Here is a 24,717-nt window from a genome sequence, read left to right as displayed (position 1 = left end):
AGATATATAAACTATTTTAAATACAGCAATTGATGAATTAAGCTGAATATGAGCAGAAAAAGCCAATGTTGACAATCATGAAGGTTTATACTGAAGAAAACATAGTTACTGTTACACATTTGGTATGCAGTGGAATAATAATGGTAAGATATTATAAACAAAATAGGATATGTTTAAATGTATGATGTAGGAGTCATCGTTTTCCATGCAATATGCTCTTCAATTTGCTCGCCACTTCATTTCATGGAATGAAACTTCATAAGATTGAATTACTTTACGCGCACATTAAAGGTTTCAATTAATTGTCGTGATTCAAAGGTTCCCGATTCAATAGAGGATTTAAATCACGTTTCTAACGTCGCCGTTAATGGGAGTCGCCACCAGTGGCTGTGGGAGTCATGCGTACCCTGTCAACCCACACGGTTCTATCCCCGTGTTCTTGTACAGGGAAATTTTGTTTTTAACTCCATACGGCGGACAGCCGTTTCAATACGGGCACTTTGTTTCAATGGCACTTTGTAGGATGAACATTGATTTTTTAAAGGGCACTGGTGACCAATAAGGTCTGAATTGATCTGTCGTAATAAGGTAGGCACTGATAAGGGATTTAAAGGTACGCTACTAAACACTACACAACTATACACTACACTAATATACACTACTACATACATGTCAACCCATACGGTTTACCTGTATTCTTGTACAGGGAAATTAAATTTTCAGCTCCATATGGCATACAGACATTTGCGATGGGACTTTGTAGGACGAACGTTGAGATTTATAAGGGGCACGGGGTGACCAGTAAGGTCTGAATTGGCCTGTAATACGTAGGGCACTGATAAGGGGTTGACAGGTATGGTCACGTAAACCCATCGCACGAAACACACACACATCGAAACCTCTGACCATTACACGTGTGGTTCAACGCATGTATCGTGAGCTTCAACAATTGACATTTGAAGTTGCCCGGTGGTTCAGAAAGTCAGGGCGCTGAGCTTTCACCACATAAATCCTGGGATCAAACCCAGACATCAGCCTGAGATTAAACCGGGTTCTGGAGCATAGTGATAATGAGTCAATGAATCGATGGCGTTGTTCCACCCCTAATGCACAACTACGTGCAAACAATTCTAACTGCACGCTCGTGCGCCGCATCTCTCTCTCTTTCTCACTACAGCAACAGTTGCTCGTGGGCCTGCAGGAGGGGCTGGTGCAGCTCTCCTTCCAGCGGTGCCACGTCTACGGGAAGGCGTGCGCCGAGTGCTGCCTCTCGCGCGACCCGTACTGCGCCTGGGACGGCACCGCCTGCTCGCGATACTTCCCCTCCAACAAGAGGTGTGCCGGGCACTCGCACGCCCGCCCGCCTAACTGCCAGCCTGCCACTATGCCTACAGGCCCTGCTGCCTGCTTGTATGCCTACAGGCCCTACTCCTTGCCTGCCTGCCTGCCTGTCTGCCAGCCTGCCACTATGCCTACAGGCGCTGCTGCCTGCCCGTCTTGCAGTAGCGTAACGAGCGTGGGGCCAAAGTTACGAGTTGGGGCCCCCTTGACAACCACCACGAGATTTGTTTTCAACGACAACAGTGTAAAAGAACAAAACACTTATTTAAAATGCGTTTTAATTTAATTATGAAATGCATTCATTTATATTCCACGTTTTATTTTAATTTAATTCAAATCAAATATTGGGGCATCCACCTGACCGATTACCGCACCCCTTGAGCTGATGATGGAGTCACTACGCGACTGCTGCCTTGTTTACTGCCTTCATGGCCAGAGGTCTTGCTGCCTGCACGATTATCTGGATGCCTTAATAACTGACTGTCTTGCTGCCTTGCTCTCTGGCTGTTTTACCCTCTGCCTGGCGGTCTGTCTTTCAGACTGTCCGTCTTACCGTCAAAATGCCTATTCTGTCTGGCTGTCTCATTGTTTCTCTGGCATTGACCACCTGACTGTCTCACTTGTGTGGCCCGTCTGGCCGTCAAACAAACCGCACATGGGATGTTTACAAAATGCTTTTGTTCAATGTCACTGTTGTCCACGCAACAACTGTAACAGAATCAGAATCACGTACAATTATGGCAACCATTGTGCATTGATTTGAACGCCAAGGGAGGCACGGGTATGGAGCAAAAACACACAACTTGCACATAACCGCAATACAGTATAAACGCTGCACAGTTCGGACACAAGTGCAAGCGGTTCGTGTTTTGTGAAAAATAGGAGAGCAAAAAAAAACCAACATTTATTGGGCTTTTACACGGGCCTTAAACGTGCACTGATATTCTCCTGCGGCCACTCAAAAAAGCACAGCGATCGGGGGCACTCTGGATTTGGTTAAGTTCCCCAATGATGGCGACGTCTTCGGAGCGGGTTGTTTTTCGCTCGTCTCCGTGACGTCAAGTGGTTCGTTGCTTTGTAAAGTCGTCGGAGACTTTGGCCGCTGCTTCTGGTTGCCTAGCTGCGATGGAAATGCCCTCCTAAAATAAAGTAAAAAAAGGTGCAACAGCCCCTGCAGTTGCTCGCTTACAACACCACTGGCCAAATGTGTGCACTGTATGTGGCTACAAAACGCGCAGTGCACCTTGATGCTGTCACCGCCGCTTATCACTTTCCCGTTCCGATGACGTAAGTGTAAGTTACGACGTACACACTGGTTTCTCTCCCGATTTTGTTCCGACGACGTACGTGTACATCATCCAAACGAAACCGGAAGAAAGGGAGGGCGTGTGGCACAGTTTGGCGCCAGCTATCATAGAGTGAGGTCGTGTCGCCACTGTTCTTTGCGATGATTACAGTGTCTTTAAAAACCACGGCGCTACTACACCTCTCTAACTAAAATTTTTACGTCTGAGCCACTCACGCGTTCCGAGATTCAGACATCTCGGAAGGGGAAAGGGGTTAGAGTGGTGAATAGCGGCCGTCAACTGTCGTTGTTGCTGCAGTTTGCGCAGGGCTCGCCGTCAGGATGTGCGGCACGGGGACCCGACCACGCACTGCTGGGACACGCACGGTGGGTGTCCACCTCGCACCTCCCCATGCGCCCCCCCCACTGCCACCGTTTGTAATCGAGCAGTAATGTCGTACGTTCGGTGTTTGCGCAATTCTTCACGGTCTACAGGCTGTCATCACGGAGGCGCTGTGTTGCACAGAAACAGCCCTCAGTGGTTTCGCATGAAGGGGGCGATGTTGGTGCTGCTGCTGCTGCTGCTGCCGCGTGTGTGTGTGATCCCAATTGAGTATTTTGTGGGTGATTTTTCGAATTTGGCAAATTTGGACCCTGACACTGGCCCATAACGGTCGACTCTTTTTTCTAATGATGCGAGGGGATCTTAATTGTCCACTCTGAAGCAGAAAGCGCATATTTGAAGGTTAATACACCCGCGGTGATAACCAGGATGGTCTGCCGGATTCAAACTCGCAGTAACATAGCGGTAGCGAGTTCGCCGCTTGTTACCTAGGTTCGTGATTCAAATCCGGCAAGCCGCTCTGGTTATTACATCAAACATAAATACACGCCGTCAGCTTCATCGTTATCCTTAACGATGAATGACGTCATCGTTAAAGGGAACGATGACGTCATTCGAAACGAGGAGGCCATTGTGTGCCGGCGTCACGGTCCCAATTTGCTAAGTTTTTGCTAAAACTCGGTAGAACCATCTGCGGAGCCAAGCTTGAGGAGGCTGCATCATCAAATGCATCATCAAATGCATCATCAAATGCATCATCAAATGATGCAGCCTGCTGCCTGGCTCTGTATGCAAGACGCACACGCTGGAATAAATAAATCAACGCTGGCAGACTAAACACGGGGTCCTTTCCTAAACCTTAGACCGGCCTTAAATACCTGAACCTTAGACCAGTCTTTCATCACCTGAACCCAGAAGGGCAATGACCGGCCAGCTCCTCCCCTACCGTCAATGCCCCTACGAACTACTGCCAGAACGTCAGAATGCTGCAATGTGTGAGTGAGGATGTGGATTTTTTTTTTGTTACGAAAAAAGAAACACTGGCAAGACTAATCCCGAAACTTGCAGGCAGATGTCGAGTCACTTTGTGCCACACAGGGACAGCTGCCGCTTGGAGGGCGGTGGTGCCCTTCCATTGTTAGAGATGAAATATGAGGCACTTTGAGTTTGCTGAGCTATTTAAGCACCGCCATATGAATGCAAATCTCGTTTTGCATGAACATCCATAGGTTCGCTGGTGGCCATATGCTGTGCTTCTAAGCAATTTAATACTTTGCGGTTTATGCAGCGAGTGTGCTCGTGTTGAAAAATCGAGCAATGCAAGTGTAATGACAGTAGGGTCAAACTGCGGTGTGAGTTGACTAGTGGCCACGGGAGTTAATGACAGGGGTGTCAGCTTGCAGTGCGAAGGGACTGGTGGCTACGGGAATGATCGAGAAGGGAGCGTGGCCAGGTGACGGAAGAGGGACGGTGGAGTCTGCCGGTGGAGCGAGCGTCTAGAACCAGCGAGAAGGTTCGGTAATGTGGGCGTGGCCTCGGACCCTATTATAAGGGGGAGATGCGCGGGAGACTCGGGGCTGTTGCAGTGGGGGTCTCCGCCTGTTCGAGTGAACGTGTCTCTACGATAATGAAACCATCTCAAAACAAACGTGACAAGGTCGTCATTGCACAAGTAAACCGACCCATGGTTGGGTAGTCAACCGCGTGCTCTATAACCTTAGATACCCACGGAGCAGCGTGATTTTGCGACGTGCGTGGTTTTTTTTGCAGCAGGCGGCGAGTTTGAGGAGTCGGAGGAGAAGGTTCTATTTGGGGTGGAGGGCAACGCCACCTTCCTGGAGTGCGTGCCCCCGTCCCGGCTTGCCGCCCTCTCTTGGTATGTGCAGCACTCGAAAAAAGACCCACCACAGGAGGTGAGCACCTTTTGCCTTTCGCCAAAAACTAAACGCTGTGCCGCTACGAATGAAAAATCAGCCGTGCATCCACTGCACCATTAACCAATACCGTTTCTGGCCCCATTGCTTGGTTTGCTTCCTCCTCATGGCACCACTGATCCCCTCCCGCCGTGACATTTGTTTCACTCGACCCCACTTCCCTAACTCCCTGCGTCAAATTCTCTTGGCACGAACTCTACTTCTCCCCCCCCCCCCCCACTCCACCACCGCCCACAGCTGAAAACGGACGAGCGCATCGTGCAGACGGCCCAGGGCCTGCTCGTGCGCGACCTCCACCGCGGCGACGCCGGCGTGTACCGGTGCCGCGCGCGCGAGAACGCCTACAGCCGCGAGGTGTCGCGCGTCGCCCTGCACGTGGTGCCCGGCGAGGGCCTCCGCGCCGACGGGGCGGCCGCGCGGGGCCCCCCGCGGGGGGCGGCCGACGACGACCGGCGCCGCCCCCCAAACGCCGCCGCAGGCCTCCCGCCCTCCCTGCCGCCCGCGTTCCCCGCCGCGCCGCGCAAGGACGCGTACCTGCGCCCGCTGCCGGACGGAGGCGTGGAGGAGCTGTGCGAGCAGCTGTGGCTCAAGAGGCCCAAGCCGCGCTTCCGCGGCGCGTCGGTGGCCGGCAAGTGGAAGCACCCGCAGGACAGCGGGCGTGGCCGCATGCGCCGCCACCCGGGCACGGGGCGGCAGGGCGCCGCCGACGTGGGGGCCCGGACGGGGCGCTAGCTGGCGCGTTCGCTCGGCTCGCTCTGCGGCCACCGCCGCCGCCTCGCCCGATGTATTCGTATGTAAAGTTCGCGATGTTCCTTAACCGTCGTTGTTATTGCACGTGGTGGGGCGGGGGGGGGGATGGGGGGTGTTTCTGTTCAGAGATTCGGAAGTAGGCGAACAGCAATCGAAAATCGGAAGGGCCGCGCGGGCAGTGGTGTTGCACGCGCCGCAGGTTGCAAAACGCACGCCGCCCCGGGGGTTGGGTATGTCAGGCACGGCACCGTGAAAACGGTGGCTCCGGCTATGTTCTGCCCCATCTTGGTCCGTGCTCCACAGTCAGGAATAGCCAATTGCCCTAAAAACGTTAGCTCATTGAAATGTTTTCAGTCATAAGGCCAAGTTTGTTAACGATCGCAGCGCTAAAATATTTTCACGCGGCGTTACAAACCGACAGAACCGCATCTCTATGTCCAGCATTTGAACAATCGCATCACTGTTCCCGTCGAGTAGGATGTTCGCCACAACCAAGAGCTTTCTTAGCGCCGAACAAGGCTTCTCCATTTTTTCCAGATGCATGGCATTTTTCAAACTTTGCTTTTCATTGATGCTTTTTGAGCAGAGGTATTCGGTATTTGAGAAAGTTAAGGGAAGAAGGGCATCTTGACCTTCGGACATAATATCTGCGTACAAGGACGTGGCCAAGCAGATGACTTTTACGGTTAAAGGCTGGATGCTTTCAGGGTTGTTCAAAAGTGAATGTTTGCATCGTGTTTGTCCCAATTACGTATGGTACTTCAGTGGCGTGGACCTTTGAGATATGCTATACTTGGAATGTGCTTATTTAAATAAAACGGATGATAATGATGGTTGTGAAGCTATGTTGAGTAAATTGAGTGGTTCATGAAGCCCCTTTTGAATAAGGCAGGTTTGCTTATAAGTCACTTAATTGGCATTGGGGAAATCGAATAATTGTGTGGCGTCGAGTAAAGGTGCCACCGTGATAGATTTAGACACAGCTTACAATTAGAGGTGTGACTTTCATTAAGGGGTAGGTTTTCAAATATAATTGTTATGGTACTTGCAATCAGTGCAGTTCTAAACGCAACCAAGCGTCGACTGTGATATTTCGCATATGTATCTAGTGTCACACCACGATTCAACTTTCATCAAATCAAGTGGAATTCGCCCCGACCTCGTCAGACTGTGGAAGCTAAGTAGGGTTGAGCGTGGATCGTGATTGGATGGGCGTCCAGCACAGGCTCGCTGTGGAGCCAAGTATTCAGTGGAGGGCAGAGTATTAAAAAAAAATGCATTGTTGTATGGTACTATCGCGTCCACGTCTGTGCTCCCTGCCTTCACCAACCCGCCTTGACCAACGTCGTGACGTGTGATCACGTAGCCACCAGGCGTGAGCAGGGGCCCATCATCCAGCGGTGGACAGGTAAAAGGGCCGCGTCGTCGACAAGTTTCGGTCGATGCGATTGGCTGCGGGAAATGGAGCCCGGTGTGTGATGAGCGCGCAGTCCGAAAGGGGAAAAGAAAGTAATGTAACCCAATTATCCCTTCGTACTGTGGGTATAATTATTGTTTGTAATATCGTATTGTCGTAGAGTTGAGTGTTGGCATGTAATTGTTTCCCACTATGTTCCACTGGCACCTGGTGGAGTGTTGAGTGACCTCTTTCCGTGAAAAGGCCCCTTTATATATTGTTTCCCTCGTATTTCACCTTGCTGCCCTGCCTCAAGAGTGACCGTGTAACATGAGGTGGAATAGTTGTGCGTAATTAGGCGGTCAGCAAAAAAAAATGTTTTAAGATTTTTTTAGATTTTTCCTAACGTGCATTAAATACAGCGCCATTTATTCCCGAGTTGAATTCGCAGCCGTGTGTGTGTGTGGAGATATTGCAGTGGGTATCGTGCTGCGCTATGAACCCAGTGGCCTGAGTTAGACTTTCTTTCCACTGGCTGAAATTAGTGGCAAGTGGTGTCTGATCTGGTTCTGAGCCTCCTCTAGGTTGACTCAGCCGCTAAATAACTACTTGGTCTAGTGTAGGTGGCCGGGCGTGTGCTATCGGTGCAATCCAGTATACAGTATGTACAGAGCAGTGAAACCCTTCGTGTTAGAGAGAAGCAGATCCCACAGAGCTACCTCTGAAATCATTCGAGTGAATTCTGGCTGGCACAGTAGGGGGCAGCCCTTGTTCAGCCACTGAGAGCAATGTTCAGAGAATGACAGTCAAAACGAAATGTTTTAATTTCTTGAGCTGGAATTTAGGACAAATTAAGTACGAAACTAAACTTGGTCACCAGGCTGAAACCAATAAACTCACTAAACTAGAGGATCATGTTTAATCACAGGTGACTTTATGGATTCAAACCCAGGATCTCAGTGGTTGCAGCTAAATGCTCTCTGATCTCTTAAGCCACCCAGCCAGTCTTGATAGGTGCTTGCCAACAGTCCACAAAGCTATAAGAGGAACCTCACCTCTGTGTGTGTGTGCGTGTGTGTAGATTATTGGTAATTGCTCCCTGCTTGGAATAACGTTTCTGAAAATTAGGATGTGTGCTTTCCTCTCCGTCTCGTCCTTTGCTTTGGTAAGACACAATGGCAGCTTGTGCCGCATTCTGCTTGACATGCAGCACATTGGTAATGGAGCTGAAAGGACATTGCCTAATCTCCCCCATCTTCATTGAATGGAAATGTTTAGTGATCTCACCACACACGACCAAATGCTGGCGATCATTGCACTTTGTTCCAGTCTGGCTGATAGAGGCTCACTGATTGTGCTTTAACAGTTGGATGCGGTCAATTTAAATGTTCCACACCTGGTGAATTTGAGGACATTGCCTGATACTGACTGCTATGGACGACGTCTGGTTTTCATAAGCTCGTAGCTGGCGGGTAAAAAGTAAAAAAAAATATTTGGAGGCCTGAAATGAAAAATAAATACGGGGCGGTGCTGGAAGGGTTTTGTGAAAGAAGCAAAATGTGTACGTTATCTCTCCGAATGTCTTAAATCAAGAGAGCGCAACGTGATCAGCAGCGGAGCGCATGGTGTCGACTGACACGCGTAAGGGCACGCGGTTCATCGCCCTGATCAGTCGACCACGTGCTCCGCAAGTGGTGACCTCGCGTGGCCCTTGTCCGATTCACCAATGAAATCTGTCGACCGCGTGCAGTGCTATCGGTCACCGTCCTCGCGCGGTACGCCTCTTCGCGTTCGTTTCGAGCATTCAAACACAGGCGTGGTTGACAATCCTCGAGCCGGCGAATAGGTTTGAGGAGGGGGGGCGGCTGAGCCCCTTGCCAGCACGTGTGGTCTGCCGCCTGATCACTTTTATTTCGACGATACGTTGTCGCTCTTGCACGGTGGTTGCGGGAGACGCGGCCCGCTTTTTAGTTTAGTCTTGTCTGTATCCGCACTCCACGCCGACGGAATCGCGTCGTACGACCCGCGGAGCAGGCAATTCACGCTGCAGACGACGCTCGGTTCAGCCGCCACGCGGTGAAGTCACATCCTGGCAATCTTTTGCGGATATCGGGTAAAAGAGCAGATAAGGTGTTGGCGGGCGACGTAATTAAGTGACACTTTTTTAATGGGCAACAATTGATTTAAACGCACCCAATTACAATGTAAAAGCAATAGTGGTTATTAGATTACACGCGTGTATAAGTGATAGTTTGATCATTATTTTTGTAGCGTCTGCGATGCCATTGCCAGATGTCGCGGTTTTACCGATTGCAATGGTGTACACGGAGAAATCTTCACGTGATTATCAGTTTTAGACGTCGCGTCTCGATTCTCTCACAGACGATGGTGTTCCTAGCATGCTACACGGTTAAGCACCGTCTCTCTTCCATCATTGTTAGTCCAGGGACATGATTATTATGACGTTGTCGTGCAGCTTTTATTTCTCTTGCCCCGTTATTGTGTGTGTGTGTACTTGACGTAGCATTTGCAATGCGGCCGTTTCAAAACGGGATTATGGTTATGTCTTTGAACTATAAAACAATACTTCTATTTGACGGTGTACGACGGTGTTTCTTTTTGTATTCCTTCTGAAATTACAATTCATTAGACACGCAGTCACATTAATAGCTTACAGAGACGAAGAACGTCACAGCAAATGTTGAATCGAGTGTCACGCGTGTGAAGGTTGAACACGTGATTTTGTTTAACACACCTACACGTTGCGAGACCGTTTAAATTGCATTTTTCTCAAACAAAAATGTCTTAAGTTTCTTGACATTGCTCTTGTTTTCCTCCCTATTCGTCAGTCCAGTCCACTCTCGCTTATCTGGGCTTCTCGGATGGAGAGACGGCCCAGATGTGTGCAAAAGAGCTTCACAGCTCATCGGATTCCTCAAGTAGAAATACATTTTCTGATAAGCAAACACCACGAAAAACAAAGCATCAGCAGATTAAGCCATGCTACCCGTAATTATTGTGTACCTACTCAGCTCGGAGTCGAGACGTTGAATGACATCTGTTTTCTTTCTTAGAGTAACCGATCACCGAGTAATGATTGAGGAGCGGCCAACATTATCGCCAGCAGCGTGACCCCCCCCCCCCAAAAAAAATAAGCCACGGATGAGCAAGGGTACACAACATTTCTCGAATTTCCTTTACTTTTTTTCACGACCCGGATAATCCACGCGCGGAAAATCGAGAGCCGACTGGATATTGGAATTCAACTGCTTCGTGACGCTTGCTACCCGTCACAGGAGTGAGAGAAAGAAGAGAGAGACAGAGAGAGAGAGAGAGAGATCAGTCGGCACGTACAGACGGAAGCGCCAGACAGAGGTGCCACGTGGCCACTTGCATTCCCGTGTGTGACCAGAGCACAATTTTAAATCGAACGAAGCGGCGCTCACGACAACGTTTTTTTCCCCCGTCGTTTGTCGCGACACGCTTGAGAGTTCAGACTCGGGGCGATTGCGAGCGCCACAATTCGCCTGGACGGGTTCTCTGCCCATGTTTATATGCCGGGGGGCGGGCGGGGCGGGGGGGGGAGTCTCTCTTAAGTGGTGTGAAATTTCGGATTGAACATTTGCGCTCACCCAACGTGTTGGCTTTGGAACGGCGATGATTTTGTGACTCGTAACTTCTCGTGTCACACGTGTGCTTCAACCTGAATGTTCCCGATAATGGTTTGATGTAATTTCCCCCGCGCCGCCCCGCACCCCAAAGGTTCTGTGTGTTTGTGGTGGTAAAAAAAAACAAAGAAAATGTCCTGCGGGGAAAGAGAAACTAATATCGCAGTCTCAATTCTTTGACGCGAAGTGTCGGTTGCCAGAGAGGCTGTCGTGTGGCGCAATGGGTCGCTCACTGGACTCGCTACCCAAATGGTTGCCGGCTTCATGTCCCGGTGCCGCAGTTGAAACGGCCTCTGTCCACCCGGCAGCATGAACGGGTAACATGACGGTCTGTTGTGGTCGGCGATGTCCGCCCAGCGTCGAAGAGTAGGCCAAATGCACTCTAGAAGGGTTCTGTAGAGCTCCCTCTAGCGGAGGCCCATCTGCCAGCAGGCAATTACAGGGCTGCCTTTTAAACATTTTTTTTTACCTTTAATGATGCTTGTGGTTATTTAATTTGGCAATCGCGTCGTTATTGAAGCAGCTTACCGCGCGTTCCACGCAAACGTTTAGGGGATGACCGCTTGCCTGCTTAACTCTCGAGTCGCCTCATTGTGTGATGCGTGCGTGTGTGTGTGCTTCAGACATCCCCGCCTCTTGCCATGAAGCTCCTGCCTCTGGCCCCTTTCCAACGGAAACAGCAGAACATTGCTGAACGCGAGTGTTCGCCTGTCACTCCCATCCTGGCCGACAGATATTGATGGGCGCGAGGTTTTGAACACTGTGTGTGCGTAAATCTGCTCTCTATAACAAAATGGGTTGTGTGCCATGCGGCGCTTGCGTTCAGGGCACTGAGATGCTTTATACAAAGCAGACTTCCGGAGGGCTTTTACGGATGCCGATGGGCACGTCCTTTGCATGAAACGGCAATAGAACGAGGAGTCTCCCAATGGACACGTCAGAGTGCGCCCCTGCACAATTGCGCACAATCCTGGAACATAAAAAGGTCACGGGCAATAATACGAACGCATGCCTCTTTCATAATGCTTTACTTTTATTTAAATACATTTTCGTGTACACACACTCACACGGAGAGATGATTAATGATATGAAGAGAGAGCATGTGTTTAAAGGCAGGCACCCCCTAACGACAATCCACTTTAGCCTATTATAGTTGGTTACTGTTGTATGACGGTACAAATTTAAAAGAAGTGAATCGCTCCGTCATCGTGACCAATTTATCGTGACCTGTTATGAACAATCTATTACAGCCGCTTGCTTGTTCGTGTGCGTGGTGCGGTGGAGCGATGGCACGCACGGTGGTGAGTGTCTGAACACATCCGGGGCCTCCCCGAGGTCAACGAGAAGCTGGACAAGATCCGTGCTCGTTAGCCCTAGGGAGACAAATGGCAACTCGGCCGTGGTGGCGGTGGCGACACTGCCACCTCGTGTGCCGTGCGGACCCCTCGGAGCTCGTGGGTCCTCGCTGACGGCGCTTGCTGCAACGGTCCGTTGTACGTCAGGTGCGGGAGATCTGTGCATGTCCACGCATGCCTTCGTAGGCTCCGCCTACAAAAGGAATCACCAGGCACAGACCGTCAGAGAAAATTATGCAATAAATGTGTTGAAAACTGTCGTGTGTGTGTGTGTTTTTTTGTGTGTGTGAAACGGCGATATACTTCAGGGGAAAATCTTGATACAAAGGCGCCTTTTTGGCTTTAGTATAAAATTGCGTGAAGTAGCATCTGCCCATAGACACGTTCAGCTAGGGCCCGTGCTTACCAATGCTGCTGGATGCATTGTGCAAGTAAGTTCATTTTCATCGTCCACCGTAATACTCATCAGTGTGGCTCACTGACGAGTCCGCATGAGGCTGAAACTCAATGGCATTATCCCATCATGCTGCAGACTGGCCCAATGCCTCTCTCAAATGTTCGTCCGCCAAATCGATCGCATTGTTTCGTCGTTAAGTTAAAGTGCCTGATTTGATTTTCACACACACGCGTCTCACGCCGACAGTGATTTAGCTCGCTAAAAACATTTATAGCCACGTAATCACACTTTTTAATGATATCTGTCATTGCACGATATTGTGCGTGTGGGTGGGGGGGTCGTGGATAACAAATACCTAAATAAACATGGGGAAATGTTATTTCCACATCATATTTAATATTTGTGCTATTCGTCGGCATATCAGCCTCGAGAACCACTGTTTAACGGCAGCGTTTGTTAAAACTGACAAACTATGGACTGGTTTCTGCCGCCTGGGTCTCATCAGGAGAGTAAATCTCGTTAAAAGAAATATTTTTGTTGCTATTGGCAAGAGTACTCCACTTAAGCTATGGGACCTAAACAACAGCATTGCACTAACAACTCCGTTCACTGTTGTGCACTTGATAACTGCGATAGTGCCAATTGTTTCACAGGCCTGACCTGCTGATGGGATCTAAAACGTCTAAAGCAATCCAGAGCTTTCTGATCAAACATGCTGCTGTATAATCTTTGGACCATTTTTGGCAGGATCAAGATGATGAAAAAATGAATCGGCTTTACCCTTTCCTCGAGGTGTTAAGATGTTCAAACATTAAATAGACACCTATAACTGTAAATTATTTGCCCATAAAGCCAATACTATAGTTAATTTGTCAGTTTAACACGTAGGCTCTCGCGACCAATATCGTCCATAATATTGGGTTTTTTTATTTTGAGTTTTTGTTTAGATCGCGTAAATATAAATGCGTCGTTAAATCCGCCACCACCTGACACAGTAAGGGTTGTCACGTAAACAGAACGTGCCAAATCGTCACTAGTACAGCAGAACGCTGTGTTGGAGAGCCAACCCACAACATTTACAATTCGAGTACGACGTTTCGCCAGTAATTACATCTAGCTTCATCAGGCGGACAGCCAGATTTGTGGAGAAATCCTCTTGTTTCGTTCCTGAAATAGAGGGATAGATGTGATGACGTCACTTGTCACAGTTAATTTGTTTTTATTCACATTTTTTGCGTATGTAGAGATGGACTTACGTCTTACAGCAACGACAATAACAATGGTAATTTATAACGCGCGCAATTTTCACTTTCCCGAACACAGCGACCCTGAGGCGTGGAGCCCATCCCAGAGACCAGCTCAGTTCAAGTCATCGTCATCAGAAGCTGCTTTTGCTTGATTCATTTCCTCGTTTCATTGGGTACTCAGTGCTGACAAATGAGACGCGTAGCTCCATTAGAGTAATACATTCTCTGGTTCTTTCGGTAAAGTCACGTAGATAAAAAAATAAAAGCAAAAAACCCACGTCGTAGAGTAATAAATACGACACGTGTGAATCTTGGGGCCACTCCCGTTATTCCACCGATTTGCTGAGCGATCTTTGACGGACTGAAGCATTACGGCCGCGTCACCGATGCCGCGTTTTCTTTCACCGAGTCTCAATTTTTAATCGCTGTCTGCGTTCCTTTGTTTTCTTTAAACCCCGTATTTGTACAGCTGCCGCCCCCGCAGCGGCTCGTGTGGAAACGGACGTTTGTTAGCATTAACTCAAGATATTTCTGCTTTAGCCTGAACAACATGTCAGCGCGCAGGCGGAACATCGCCTGGGGCACTTTTGAACCGTTACATTGACAACACTTGCGAGCGCATGAGCGCTCGGCTATACCCCGGACCAAGCGAATTAAACACCCAAAGCAAATGGTTGGCATTCCCTGTCAAAGGGATTTAACATCGATGTGCGTTGGCACACAGTGGCGCGACTATTCTACGTCCGTTGCGTAATGCCTTGGTACATTTTTCGAAACTCGAGGCCACTTTTATGAACACGATTGGCTCGAAACTTCAACTCCAGCGACACGGCAGATTTTATTATAAAACCACTGTTTGTTTTTAACTGAAATCAGTTTTGCCAGCGAGCCCCGTGTGCAGTGGGCAGTCTTGGCAGCGGCTTCTCCCGCACTCCCACTGGGCGCAGTTATGCAGTCGCGATGACCCCGCAGTTGCTGTTCGCGTTGCGAGATCACGTACCGGAAGCCGCGGTTTAATTGGGAAAGGGCATTTTGACGAGGCTCGGGAGTCCTGGATCGTCAGGAGGAGGTGCGCTTTGCCGGCACAAACAGCCAGCGCCGCGGTCTTTACGACGCAACGACGGGCGGTTGTTCAAAGGCAAAGAGCAGGAGTGGCCGCTCTTTGGGATTTTATAGAACTCGCATAATCATTAATCATTAATCAGCCATGATTGCTGCTGGATGAAAGCCCTACCCAAGCTGTCGCTCTATTTAAACTAGTTTTACATTTTTTTTTATTTTACGAGGTAAGGCCCACTTAAGCTATATAGCTATTTTTCAGAAGCGACCTGGCCACAAATGATAGCTCAATGACGTGGCTTGTCACGTGGGAATGTATAGCAGCCACGTACTCTAAACGCACGTTTCTAAATGTGGAGGGAACAACCGAAGGACCCGGAGAGAAATCCACGTCAGCACGGGGAGACACACAAACTGCAAATGTACAGCAGGCGTCAGGGTCAGGATCAAACCCACAACCTCCTGTATACCAGGCGAGGGAGTTAACATCTCGCCACCGTGGCACACCAAATTCACCACGCACCGGCGATTCATCGCGCCATCACTACAGGGATTGTCCTGGCGAGCTCGTTTCTCCCCTCTGGCTGCAACTCCGTTGTTAGTCTCAACCACTGGCCAGCGTCCCATCTTATGATATGTGTTGGACGAAAATACACGGCATAAGCTACTGTTTACACTTAAATTCAGCAAATGCATTACATTGGAATAGAGAGCACTTATCCCCTCCACTTGCCACATCACTGTCTGTATCAGATTGCCCTGAACCTAATTGCAATAAGATTATATATTTTTACGTTAGCTATACACTTCATTTAAAGCCAGTTGAGAGCTCATGGAGATCAAAACTCACTGATTCATGGGAGACCTGGGTTAAACAATAGTAAACATGGAAGTTATAGAATGCAATTACAAGTCACAGAAAATAAATTACTGGATGTCCCCAATCCCGTGTCTTGTGGTCATGGAGGTTGCTTGACCAAACTTCACTAGGCTGGTGAAGTCTGTATGTTGAACTTCTTTCGCACCGTGCATGGCAAACTGTTTTCATTGGAGGTGGTAAGTACAGGTTTGTTAAAGGGTGTGGTACTAAGATAAGTTAAAGCATTACTCGCCACTGATGTTAGCCGTGGCTGGGAATTAAACTCAGGTATTCTGCTTCACAGTACAGCGCCTGTACCACAGTAGGGCTGCTGCTACATCCGTGCACTGTACATATTAAAATACACGACGCGAAAAAAATAAAGTCCCAAACCACAGAACAAAAACATAAAAGTAGATGCATTGAGTTCAAGAATGTAACTTGAAAGTGCAAATCTAGTATTCAACAAGGAATGCTAATGTGAAGAAGAGAAAAAAATCATGGGAATGGAAATAATAATGCGTTGGGGTGTTTTGGAAATGAATCCCGAGGTATAAACATTTGGCCAGTGCGATAAAAAAAAAACATTTATAAATTCGGAACGGAGAATTTAATGACTTTTTTAAAAAAAGCTACAAGGTCGGCATTGTTTCTAAGTATAATGTAGAGACATTGTCATTCCATGCAGAATGAGAATTGTATAGAACAGATAATTTACGGATGAATAATAACTACTTCATTGTCCATGGAACCCACACTGAGTCAAGGACTCGTTTTCAGGGGGGGTCCTGCTACATTGAATTTGAGTGTTTAGAAGTGAGAAAACCCACGTGCGCTCGGGGGGCAACACTCCATCTCCGTACAGATGGAAGCATATGGCGATTAGTCCACCTGCTGTACTGCCTTCTGCTGGTGAACCAGGATATGCCACCTTCTCGACGCCCATCAGAAGGGAGTTTGACAACACCTGTGTACAATTCACCAACCCTCGCTGACTCAATCCACAGTGCTGTGTCACAGGCGTGTGCCACCAATTTGTAGCGACCTTTGGAACATGGCAAAGGTATTTGGAGGCAAGTTTTAGGCTTCGAGGGTTTGTGGAGTTTAAAGTATAGTTACTTGACTGTGAAGGCAATGCATCAGATACAACGCTTAAGATAAATTTGCACGTTCAAGTGTTTGATGAATTGGCATCATATTGATAATAAGAGGTAACAAGTTACATTTTACAGCTCATTGTGATGGACAAAATAACTTGTATCATATATGGAGCATGTACGTTAAACAGTAATGTACAGCCCTTTGTTAATCCGCTGCTGGATGAAGGCCTTCAAGTGCTGCCTTTTATGGGGGTTGTTTAACCATACTTCACCACACCTGTCATTGTGGTTTGGTGGATAGGGGTGGGGCCAGGACAGGTTTAGATTTCACTCATCGCTGACGTTGGCCGTGCCCGCTAATTGACTACAATTTCCAGATTTATTGCGCAGCGCGCTAACCACTGCGCCACCGCTCCACCCACTGAATTAAATACACATTTAGCGAAATTATTGTTTACGTAAAACTACGATTTTAAGTTATCACGGGCAGCATTCAAATGTGTGTTTTACTGTACGTATAAAACATTGGCGAAGATCAATGCATTATCGTGGACAAAGGCGCTGATGCTACCACACCTCGCAAACGCGTTTATACCCTCCCTAAAATTCCACAGCTGCTGCACAGTAGCCACGTGACCTTCGAGATCTGCCCTGATCCGTATCCCACCATCTGCTCTTCGGTCTTCCCCTGGACTCTTGGAGACCATTCCAATGTCTGTCTGTCTGTCTCGGTAATTATCAGCCCTGCCCCGTTCGGCACATGGACGTCCCAGCCAGTGCAGCCAGTAAAAAAATAGAAACTGAATCTTTACTTAAGGTGGAGAAAGCCGATGAGCTATGAAGCTCGTTTTTCACAGATGTCCAGTCGGGGCATTAAAAAAAAGGTACCAAAAACAAAGAAAAACGATTGGAGTGCAAAGTATAGAAAGGGAAAACAAATCACTCAAACTAAATACATAATAGATAAGAGATAAAATCACTAAAACAAAATACATAAAATAGATAAATTACACAAGTTAAAGTTGCATAAGTGCACCAATTCCAAATTCTTTGGCAAAGCAGCAGCAAACAACAGTAAGAACAGTCCCAGACCACACCAAGACAACAACACAGTCCGTCCCTCAATACAATTTCACATTTAACGACACGTGGGTTAGGATGAAAGTTACAAGTCACATTTGCAAATGCGGTTGTATCCAGCACTAATCTCCTGCTTCAGGATATTTTTAGAGAGAAGATTTACGATGTTAAGGGAGAGGAAACGATGTTGTTCCAAAACGTTGCTGCTGCATCGGCAAAGGGTTTGCCATCGATTCTTATTCTTGGGATAGTTCAAAGGAAATTACACGGACTGCTTAGGGTTCCTGGGTTTGACAATTGGGCAAATGAATTAGCGAAGCATAGCGCATATTTGGCAAAAAGGATTTAATGGTTGGACAGGGGCATAGGTCGCTCGCATTAATAATAATTTTAGATAGAATACTCAAAACATTACTGTTGTTGCACATGCGAGTAGTGAATAAAATAGTGGTATTGCCTGTCATAAACTTGTAGTGCTCAATGCGTGCGTTGTATAATTTACCATCTACTGCGAACGTGCGCGAGGCAGTGTGTGTGTGTGGTCCTCGGCAACAGGGATTTACATAGACAAAGCGTGGTGTTTGTTATGTTCGGGACAAGTAAAAACACGGGGTAAATCTGACCCAGACACATTAGTACATATTGGCCTGCATGTTGTGTTACTACTTGGCATTGTATACGTGTATACTAAAAAAAAAGTAAAACCCTTGTTCACGTGTGTTTATTTACTTACTGAGATTTAATGTATCATCTTGGAGGCGGAGTGGTGGCGCAGTGGTTAGCGGATTAACTATCCAAATCCAGCGACGCTTTGAGTTCGATTCCCTGCCACACTAAAATTGGTGGTGAACAACATCGGAATCATTGGCCCTGGATGCCAATACATCGATATGAATTGACCAGCATGACAAAACACGGTTAAACTAACCCATGACCAACGTTGCACGGGAAGGCCTTCATCCAGCAGTGGATTTGACAAAGAGCTGTACAATATACCATCTGTTCCCCACGTGAAATCCAGTGTCAAATCGAGAGGACACACTTATCGCCCTTCATATCCGTTATAACATTAACTCATTGCATCCGTAATTAACTCATTGCATCTGTAAATGTACACACATATGCAGAAGAGTACACACAATGCCCGACTATACCTGCAATCCAGCTATTCAATAGTCTCGTGAAAGGCGGTATCTCCCGTGCGTGTTGTTGGTGTTGGGATGCGGTTTTATATTTCCATCCATCAATGCAACGATCACGAGACTCGCCAAACTGGGGGAAGGTGCGAACCGCCAGGCGTGTCAACCTATACATCGCGCGTACTCTGGTGGAACAAGCGGACTACACTCGGCTACGAACCCCGGATGCCGTGCAGTGGCTTAGATTTTAAAATATTGTGTAGTCTGTTGCTTGTTTCCAAATGTCATACGGAAGGAGACTGTTTAAATGACTGCAAGATGATGAGTCTCGACTGGTCTGGAAGAAGGCAGTGTCGGATTATCCTCGTAGCAAAAGTAGCTACACGTGTAGCAGCTACACACGTGTAGCTACTACACGTGTGTAGTGTGTAGTAGCTACACGTGTGTCGTAGTTATACGTGTGTCGTAGCTACTACACGTGTGTAGTAGCTACACGTGTGTAGTAGCTACTATACACGTGTAGTGATCGTTGGTCCTTTTCGAGGTAACACCGAGGGGTTGCATTGTTATCGTACACTTTGTTGCAGGGGAATTAAATCCCTTTGTCAGTCAACCCCGAGCACAATAACACATCCCAGGCTGAATTTTTACACTTTTATCTGGCAACAAAACAGACACCAAACATGACTAATTGTAAAAAAAAAGGTGTCAGTGTTGTTGCCAGATAAAAGGGTAAAAAAAACAATTATATTTCTATACTGGCAAAGAAGGTTTCAATGGTGTAAATGCTTAAACCCCGAGCTTTCATACTCTGATGGTGCATTGTCTGAGTTGTGCGCCTATTGGCGTCATCTGGTCCAACACCACGTGAGACGAGGCTCTAAGGAAAGCTGTCTCGGGTGTGGACCAATCAATTTCAAGGACAGTGCATACAGTACATTATCAGAGTTATGTTTTTTTGTTTGCATTCCGACCGCAGGTATTGTGGTCAATGCAAACATGACTCCTTGTAAAAAAAAAAGGTGTCAGTTTTGTTGCCAGATAAAAGAGTAAAAAACCAATTATCATCCCAGGCTGAGCTGAACTTGCTCAATGCGCATTGAGCCCCAACCTGGTTTGCCTAAGACATTTAAAAGGGAGTGTGGGGTTTGGGCACATACAAAAAAAGACTCAGAGGGTGGCACGTGCAACACAGCCAACGTTGAACACACTGTAAACACGTGTTAAGCGCTCGACAGAGTGGGCGACAATGCAATCTACTGTTGTCTGTCGTAAATTATGCCGTTATCTCCCCCGAGAATGAGGAAAAGATGTGATTCCCATCATTTTTGTGTTGGTGCATTATCCAGCCTCTCGCCGCCTACTGCCTACGCGTTGATATATCGAATGAAGCGATGCAAATTAAAGAGGACATGGCAGCAGATCGGTCAGCGTGTGTGCGTGTGTGTGTGCGCGCGCGCGTGTGTGGGGAGCGGTAGCGTAGTGGTTAGCGCGCTGCGCTACGAACTCGACGACCCGAGTTCGATTCCCGCTCGTGGCCAACACCGGTGACGATTATTTGAACCGGTCCGTGGCCTCCCCTAGGTCGACTCAGCCTCAAATTAGAACCTGGTGCGGTGCGTAAACATCGCCACTGGGGAGACAAAGGCGGCTGGGCGTGGTGTTGGGTCACCCACCCCCTCGTGTGCCGTTCCGACCTTCAGAATCAGAATCAGAAAAGGTTTTATTCGCCATGAAAGTTTACACCGACACGGAATTTACTTTGGCAGGATGGTGCATACATTCAACATATAGGAATCTAAAATCTTAAATAAGTTTTAAACAAGTCTTACTATAATAAGGGTTAAAAGTCTAACTAACACCAAGGGGCTGAAGATATAATTTAAAAATAAAAAGCCCTTGGCCTTGTTTAACATGCCAGCAGTGGATGGGAAGAAACTGTTTTTATGGCGTGAGGTTTTGGTCCTAATGGACCGAAGCCTTCTGCCGGAGGCGAGTAGCTGAAACAGAGAGTGACCAGGGTGGGAGGAATCGGCCATAATCTTCCTCGCTCGCCTCATGGTCCTTGTCGTGTGCAGGTCCTCGAGGGTTGGTAGATTGCAGGCAATTACCTTCTCAGCAGTGTGGATGATACGCTGCAGTCTGCTCTTGTCCTTGGCAGTGGCAGCAGCGTACCAGACGGTTATGGAGGAGGTGAGGATGGATTCAATGATTGCTGTATAGAATTGCACCATCATTGTTTTTGGCAGGTTGAATTTCTTCAGCTACCGTAGAAAGTACATCCTCTGTTGAGCTCTCTTGGTGAGCGAGCTGATGTTCAGTTCCCACTTGAGGTCCCGGGAGAGAATAGTGCCCAGGAAGCGGAAGGACTCTACAATTTTGACTGGGGAGTCTAACATGGTGATGGGGGTGAGTGGAGCTGTATTCTACCTGAAGTCCACAACCATCTCAACTGTCTTTAGAGCATTTAGCTCTAAGTTGTTCTGGCTACACCAGGTCACCAGGTTGTCAGCTTCCCACCTATAGTCAGACTCATCCCCACCAGAGATCAGCCCAATGAGGGTGGTGTCGTCCGCAAACTTCAAGAGTTTGACGGACAGATGATTGGAGGTGCAGCTGTTGGTATACAGGGAGAAGAGCAGTGGGGAAAGGACGCAGCCCTGAGGAGTTCCGGTGCTGATGGACCTGGAGTCAGGGACTTGTGTTCCCAGCTTAACGCACTGCTTCCTGTCAGACAGGAAGTCTGTGAACCACCTGCAGGTGGAGTAGGGCACGTTCAGCTGGAAGGGCTTGTCCTGAAGCAGGGCAGGGATATTGGTGTTGAAGGCAGAGCTGAAGTCCACAAACAGGATCCTAACGTAGGATGCTGGGGCGTCCAGATGCTGTAGGGTGAAGTGGAGGGCCATGTTAACTGCGTCGTCCACAGACCTGTTGGCTCTGTAGGCAAACTGAAGGGGGTCCAGGAGAGGGTCTGTCATGGCTTTGAGGTGTGCCAGGACCCGGCGCTCAAAAGACTTCATTACCACAGATGTAAGGGCGACCGGTCTGTAATCATTTAGTCCTGTTGGCCTTAGCTTTTTGGGCACAGGGATGATGATGGAGGACTTGAGACAGGCTGGTACATGGCATGTCTCCAGGGAGGTGTTAAAGATGTTGGTGAACACCGGAGACAGCTGGTCAGCGCAGTGCCTGAGGGTGGCTGGAGAGACAGAGTCTGGCCCCGGCTGCTTTGCGTGGATTCTGCATCTTGAAAAGTCTATTAACTTCTCCCTCCTGAAAGGAGAGAGTCGTCTCTGGTCGCTAACAGCACTTGCCCCTACAGTCTGGTTGGACCGATCGACCACTCCCACGCCCCCCCCCCCCTCCGCTTTGAGACCCCCCAAAATGGGTATTGTATCCATATGTTCGTCGAACTTCCGATTAGCACGGTTGGCTACGTACGGTGCGAAAGAAGCTCAACATACACACGTACGATATTTATCAGATAAAATACGCTGAAGGTATTATTGTTATTACCGCTAGAGCGGGGCTCTGTGTAAAATGCTTGAAAATTCGGGACTAGCCCCCGCCACTCGGGAAAGTTTCTTGATTTGCCTTTGACGGGGCCGTTGAGCTAAACTCGTCGAGCAATGTCTGAGTCCACAGGTGAGGGAGACATCTCTATTGGAATTCGCATTTGCTGGGTGGGGGGGGGGGGTTCTTGTTGTTGCTTCCCCGGGAAGAACACTTACATTCATAACCTCGCCTGCACGAGGGTTGGCTGGCCCCGCGTTTTCATCATTGTTGGTGCTGCAAAAACATTGGCAGAATAAGCTCTGTTGAAGGCAGGCAAAATGTTTTGAATAGCTGGACCTGACCCCCCCCCCCCGCTGGTTTATGTGTTTTGACAGCAGAGCCAATGCCTGCATCGCCCCCCCCCCCTGCCCCCCCCCCCATCTTTAATCTCGGAGCTCATTTGTGTTTTGGCTCCGCCGTGTACGTAGACCAGACATTTCTCATGTTGCCCCACAGAAATGCTTTTATATATCAAACATATAACCCGCACCCCCCCCCCCCCCGCCCCGCCAGCCCCGCCTCCATAGCTGCATTCGCCTTGCTTCTTATTTTGTATGGCGGCGGCGGGAAGTTGATCAGCAACTCTTTGTCTGAATATTCGCGTCGAGGTTGGCGAGTGAGCCAGTGGAGGGCTTCAGGAGGTGGCCTCCAGGCGAAAGATCGCAATGGGCTCAAGGTGAGCTCCTCGGTTGCAGATCGGTGGCCACGGACGCGCGGGCCGTTGTGGCTAATTTCTGGCTCCGACATTAAAAAAAAAAACTAAAGTCATTTTCGCCTCGCAAAATATGGAACGTCATATTGAGAGCGTAGCTAGAATAGATTCAACTTCGTGGCATTGTGGTGAACATTGCGGCGAACGACGCGGCCTCTAGTGGCTGGAGGTCGATCGCATGGACGCACGCAATTCTATTCATGTATCGTGGACTTGAGACTCGACAGTACATGATAAATCGAAGCATCGTTACATTCCCCGGTTTAAAAAAAAAAAAACTATTCGAGGGACATGCGTCTGAACGTGAATCTGAAGGCTACTACTATTCTCAACAACAAAGCTCAAATTTCACATTGGTCAACTGTCTTGTCAGCTGCAGGCGTGTAACTTGCTAGAGCCATCTATGTTTTTGGTTCACGTTCTTCCCTTTACATTTGAAGCATAGCACCTGTGTTTTAGCCGGACGCGTGACAGAACCATACAAAAAAAAACAGACGCGCACTCGGAGAGGAAAAAAAAACACTTTCGGATCTCGATGAGCAAGCCCGCGAGATGTCAGGCTTAACGACTCTCTCGAAACGCTGGCCGCTCTTCACAGAACCCCCCAGATCGTCTTTTGAAGCAGTGCTCGCCGCACGCAGAAACAGGTTGCACGGAACCGTTGCGGACACACAAACGCCTTTTTTTTTCTCTCTCTCTCTTTCATTTTGATGCCCCGTGTGCACGGCGTGGCATGCCGGTGGTATAATGTTGCGCGGAGGTAGCGTGGCATGCAAGTGACGGTGTAGCGTGGCGCACCCCGTATTGCGCGGCACATTTTACGTGGAATGAGTATATCCTCGGATATAGGGGCGGCGCAGTGGTTGGCTTATTTCGCGATAAAGCGAGTGACCCGGTACCTGTGGCGAGTGATATCCGAGCAGTTCCTGAGCCTCCGCCAACCCACGACGCCCCCCCCCCCTCCTCAATATTCACCATCGAACGACGTGGTGAAGTATGGTCAAACAAGCCCCATGACTTGAACGGCGTGAAATTTAGAGACTGTATTTAAGTGAGAGAAAACATTGAAAAGGATAAACCGTCACATATTTGAGTCATATTTCATCACCAGCAACATTAGCTATGATGAATCCACTGCTGGTTGTAAACCTTCCCAAGCCATGGATATCTCTCATGATCATGTGATGCAACAACCCATCCAGCACCTGGTCATGATCTGATCCCATCACCGATAGTGGTTATTTAATCTAGTTCACATGCATCTTTATTTTAACTTAACAATATAGCTGAACGCGTGCGCTTGGACAATTTCCGCATGTCTGACAGAATCTGCCACAGTGGTATTTTTTTGTTATTTATTTTACTTCGCGTGTATATACGCGGTTCATTCCGTCAATCCATATGATTCCTTCAGTAACACAACAACAAAAACACCGCGTGATCGCAAACACCTGATTACATCAATTGACGGGTATTTGCCGCCCCTACTTGATAAGG

General features: G+C 48.3%; 1 protein-coding gene across 2 annotated transcripts in view; it reads left to right on the top strand.

Moving 5' to 3' along the window:
* LOC116949368 (semaphorin-3D-like) overlaps positions 1–5,750 on the top strand; it is a 47,085-nt gene extending 41,335 nt beyond the window's left edge. The window contains exons 14-17 of one of the 2 annotated variants that reach the window (XM_032966601.2): positions 1,178–1,335; positions 2,946–3,013; positions 4,740–4,882; positions 5,141–5,750. In XM_032966601.2, coding sequence (XP_032822492.2) covers positions 1,178–1,335; positions 2,946–3,013; positions 4,740–4,882; positions 5,141–5,635 — 864 coding nt within the window. In that variant the 3' untranslated portion in view covers positions 5,636–5,750. The remainder of the gene's footprint in view (positions 1–1,177; positions 1,336–2,945; positions 3,014–4,739; positions 4,883–5,140) is intronic. The other variant, XM_032966602.2, reaches the window with a different exon arrangement.
* Positions 5,751–24,717: the final 18,967 nt, after the last annotated feature.

Source organism: Petromyzon marinus, chromosome 36, assembly GCF_048934315.1.
Source record: "Petromyzon marinus isolate PM22_M1 ecotype Great Lakes invasive population chromosome 36, UKy_Petmar_22M1.pri1.0, whole genome shotgun sequence".
Classification (NCBI taxonomy): domain Eukaryota; kingdom Metazoa; phylum Chordata; class Hyperoartia; order Petromyzontiformes; family Petromyzontidae; genus Petromyzon; species Petromyzon marinus.
This window is presented reverse-complemented; position numbering and strand designations above follow the sequence as displayed.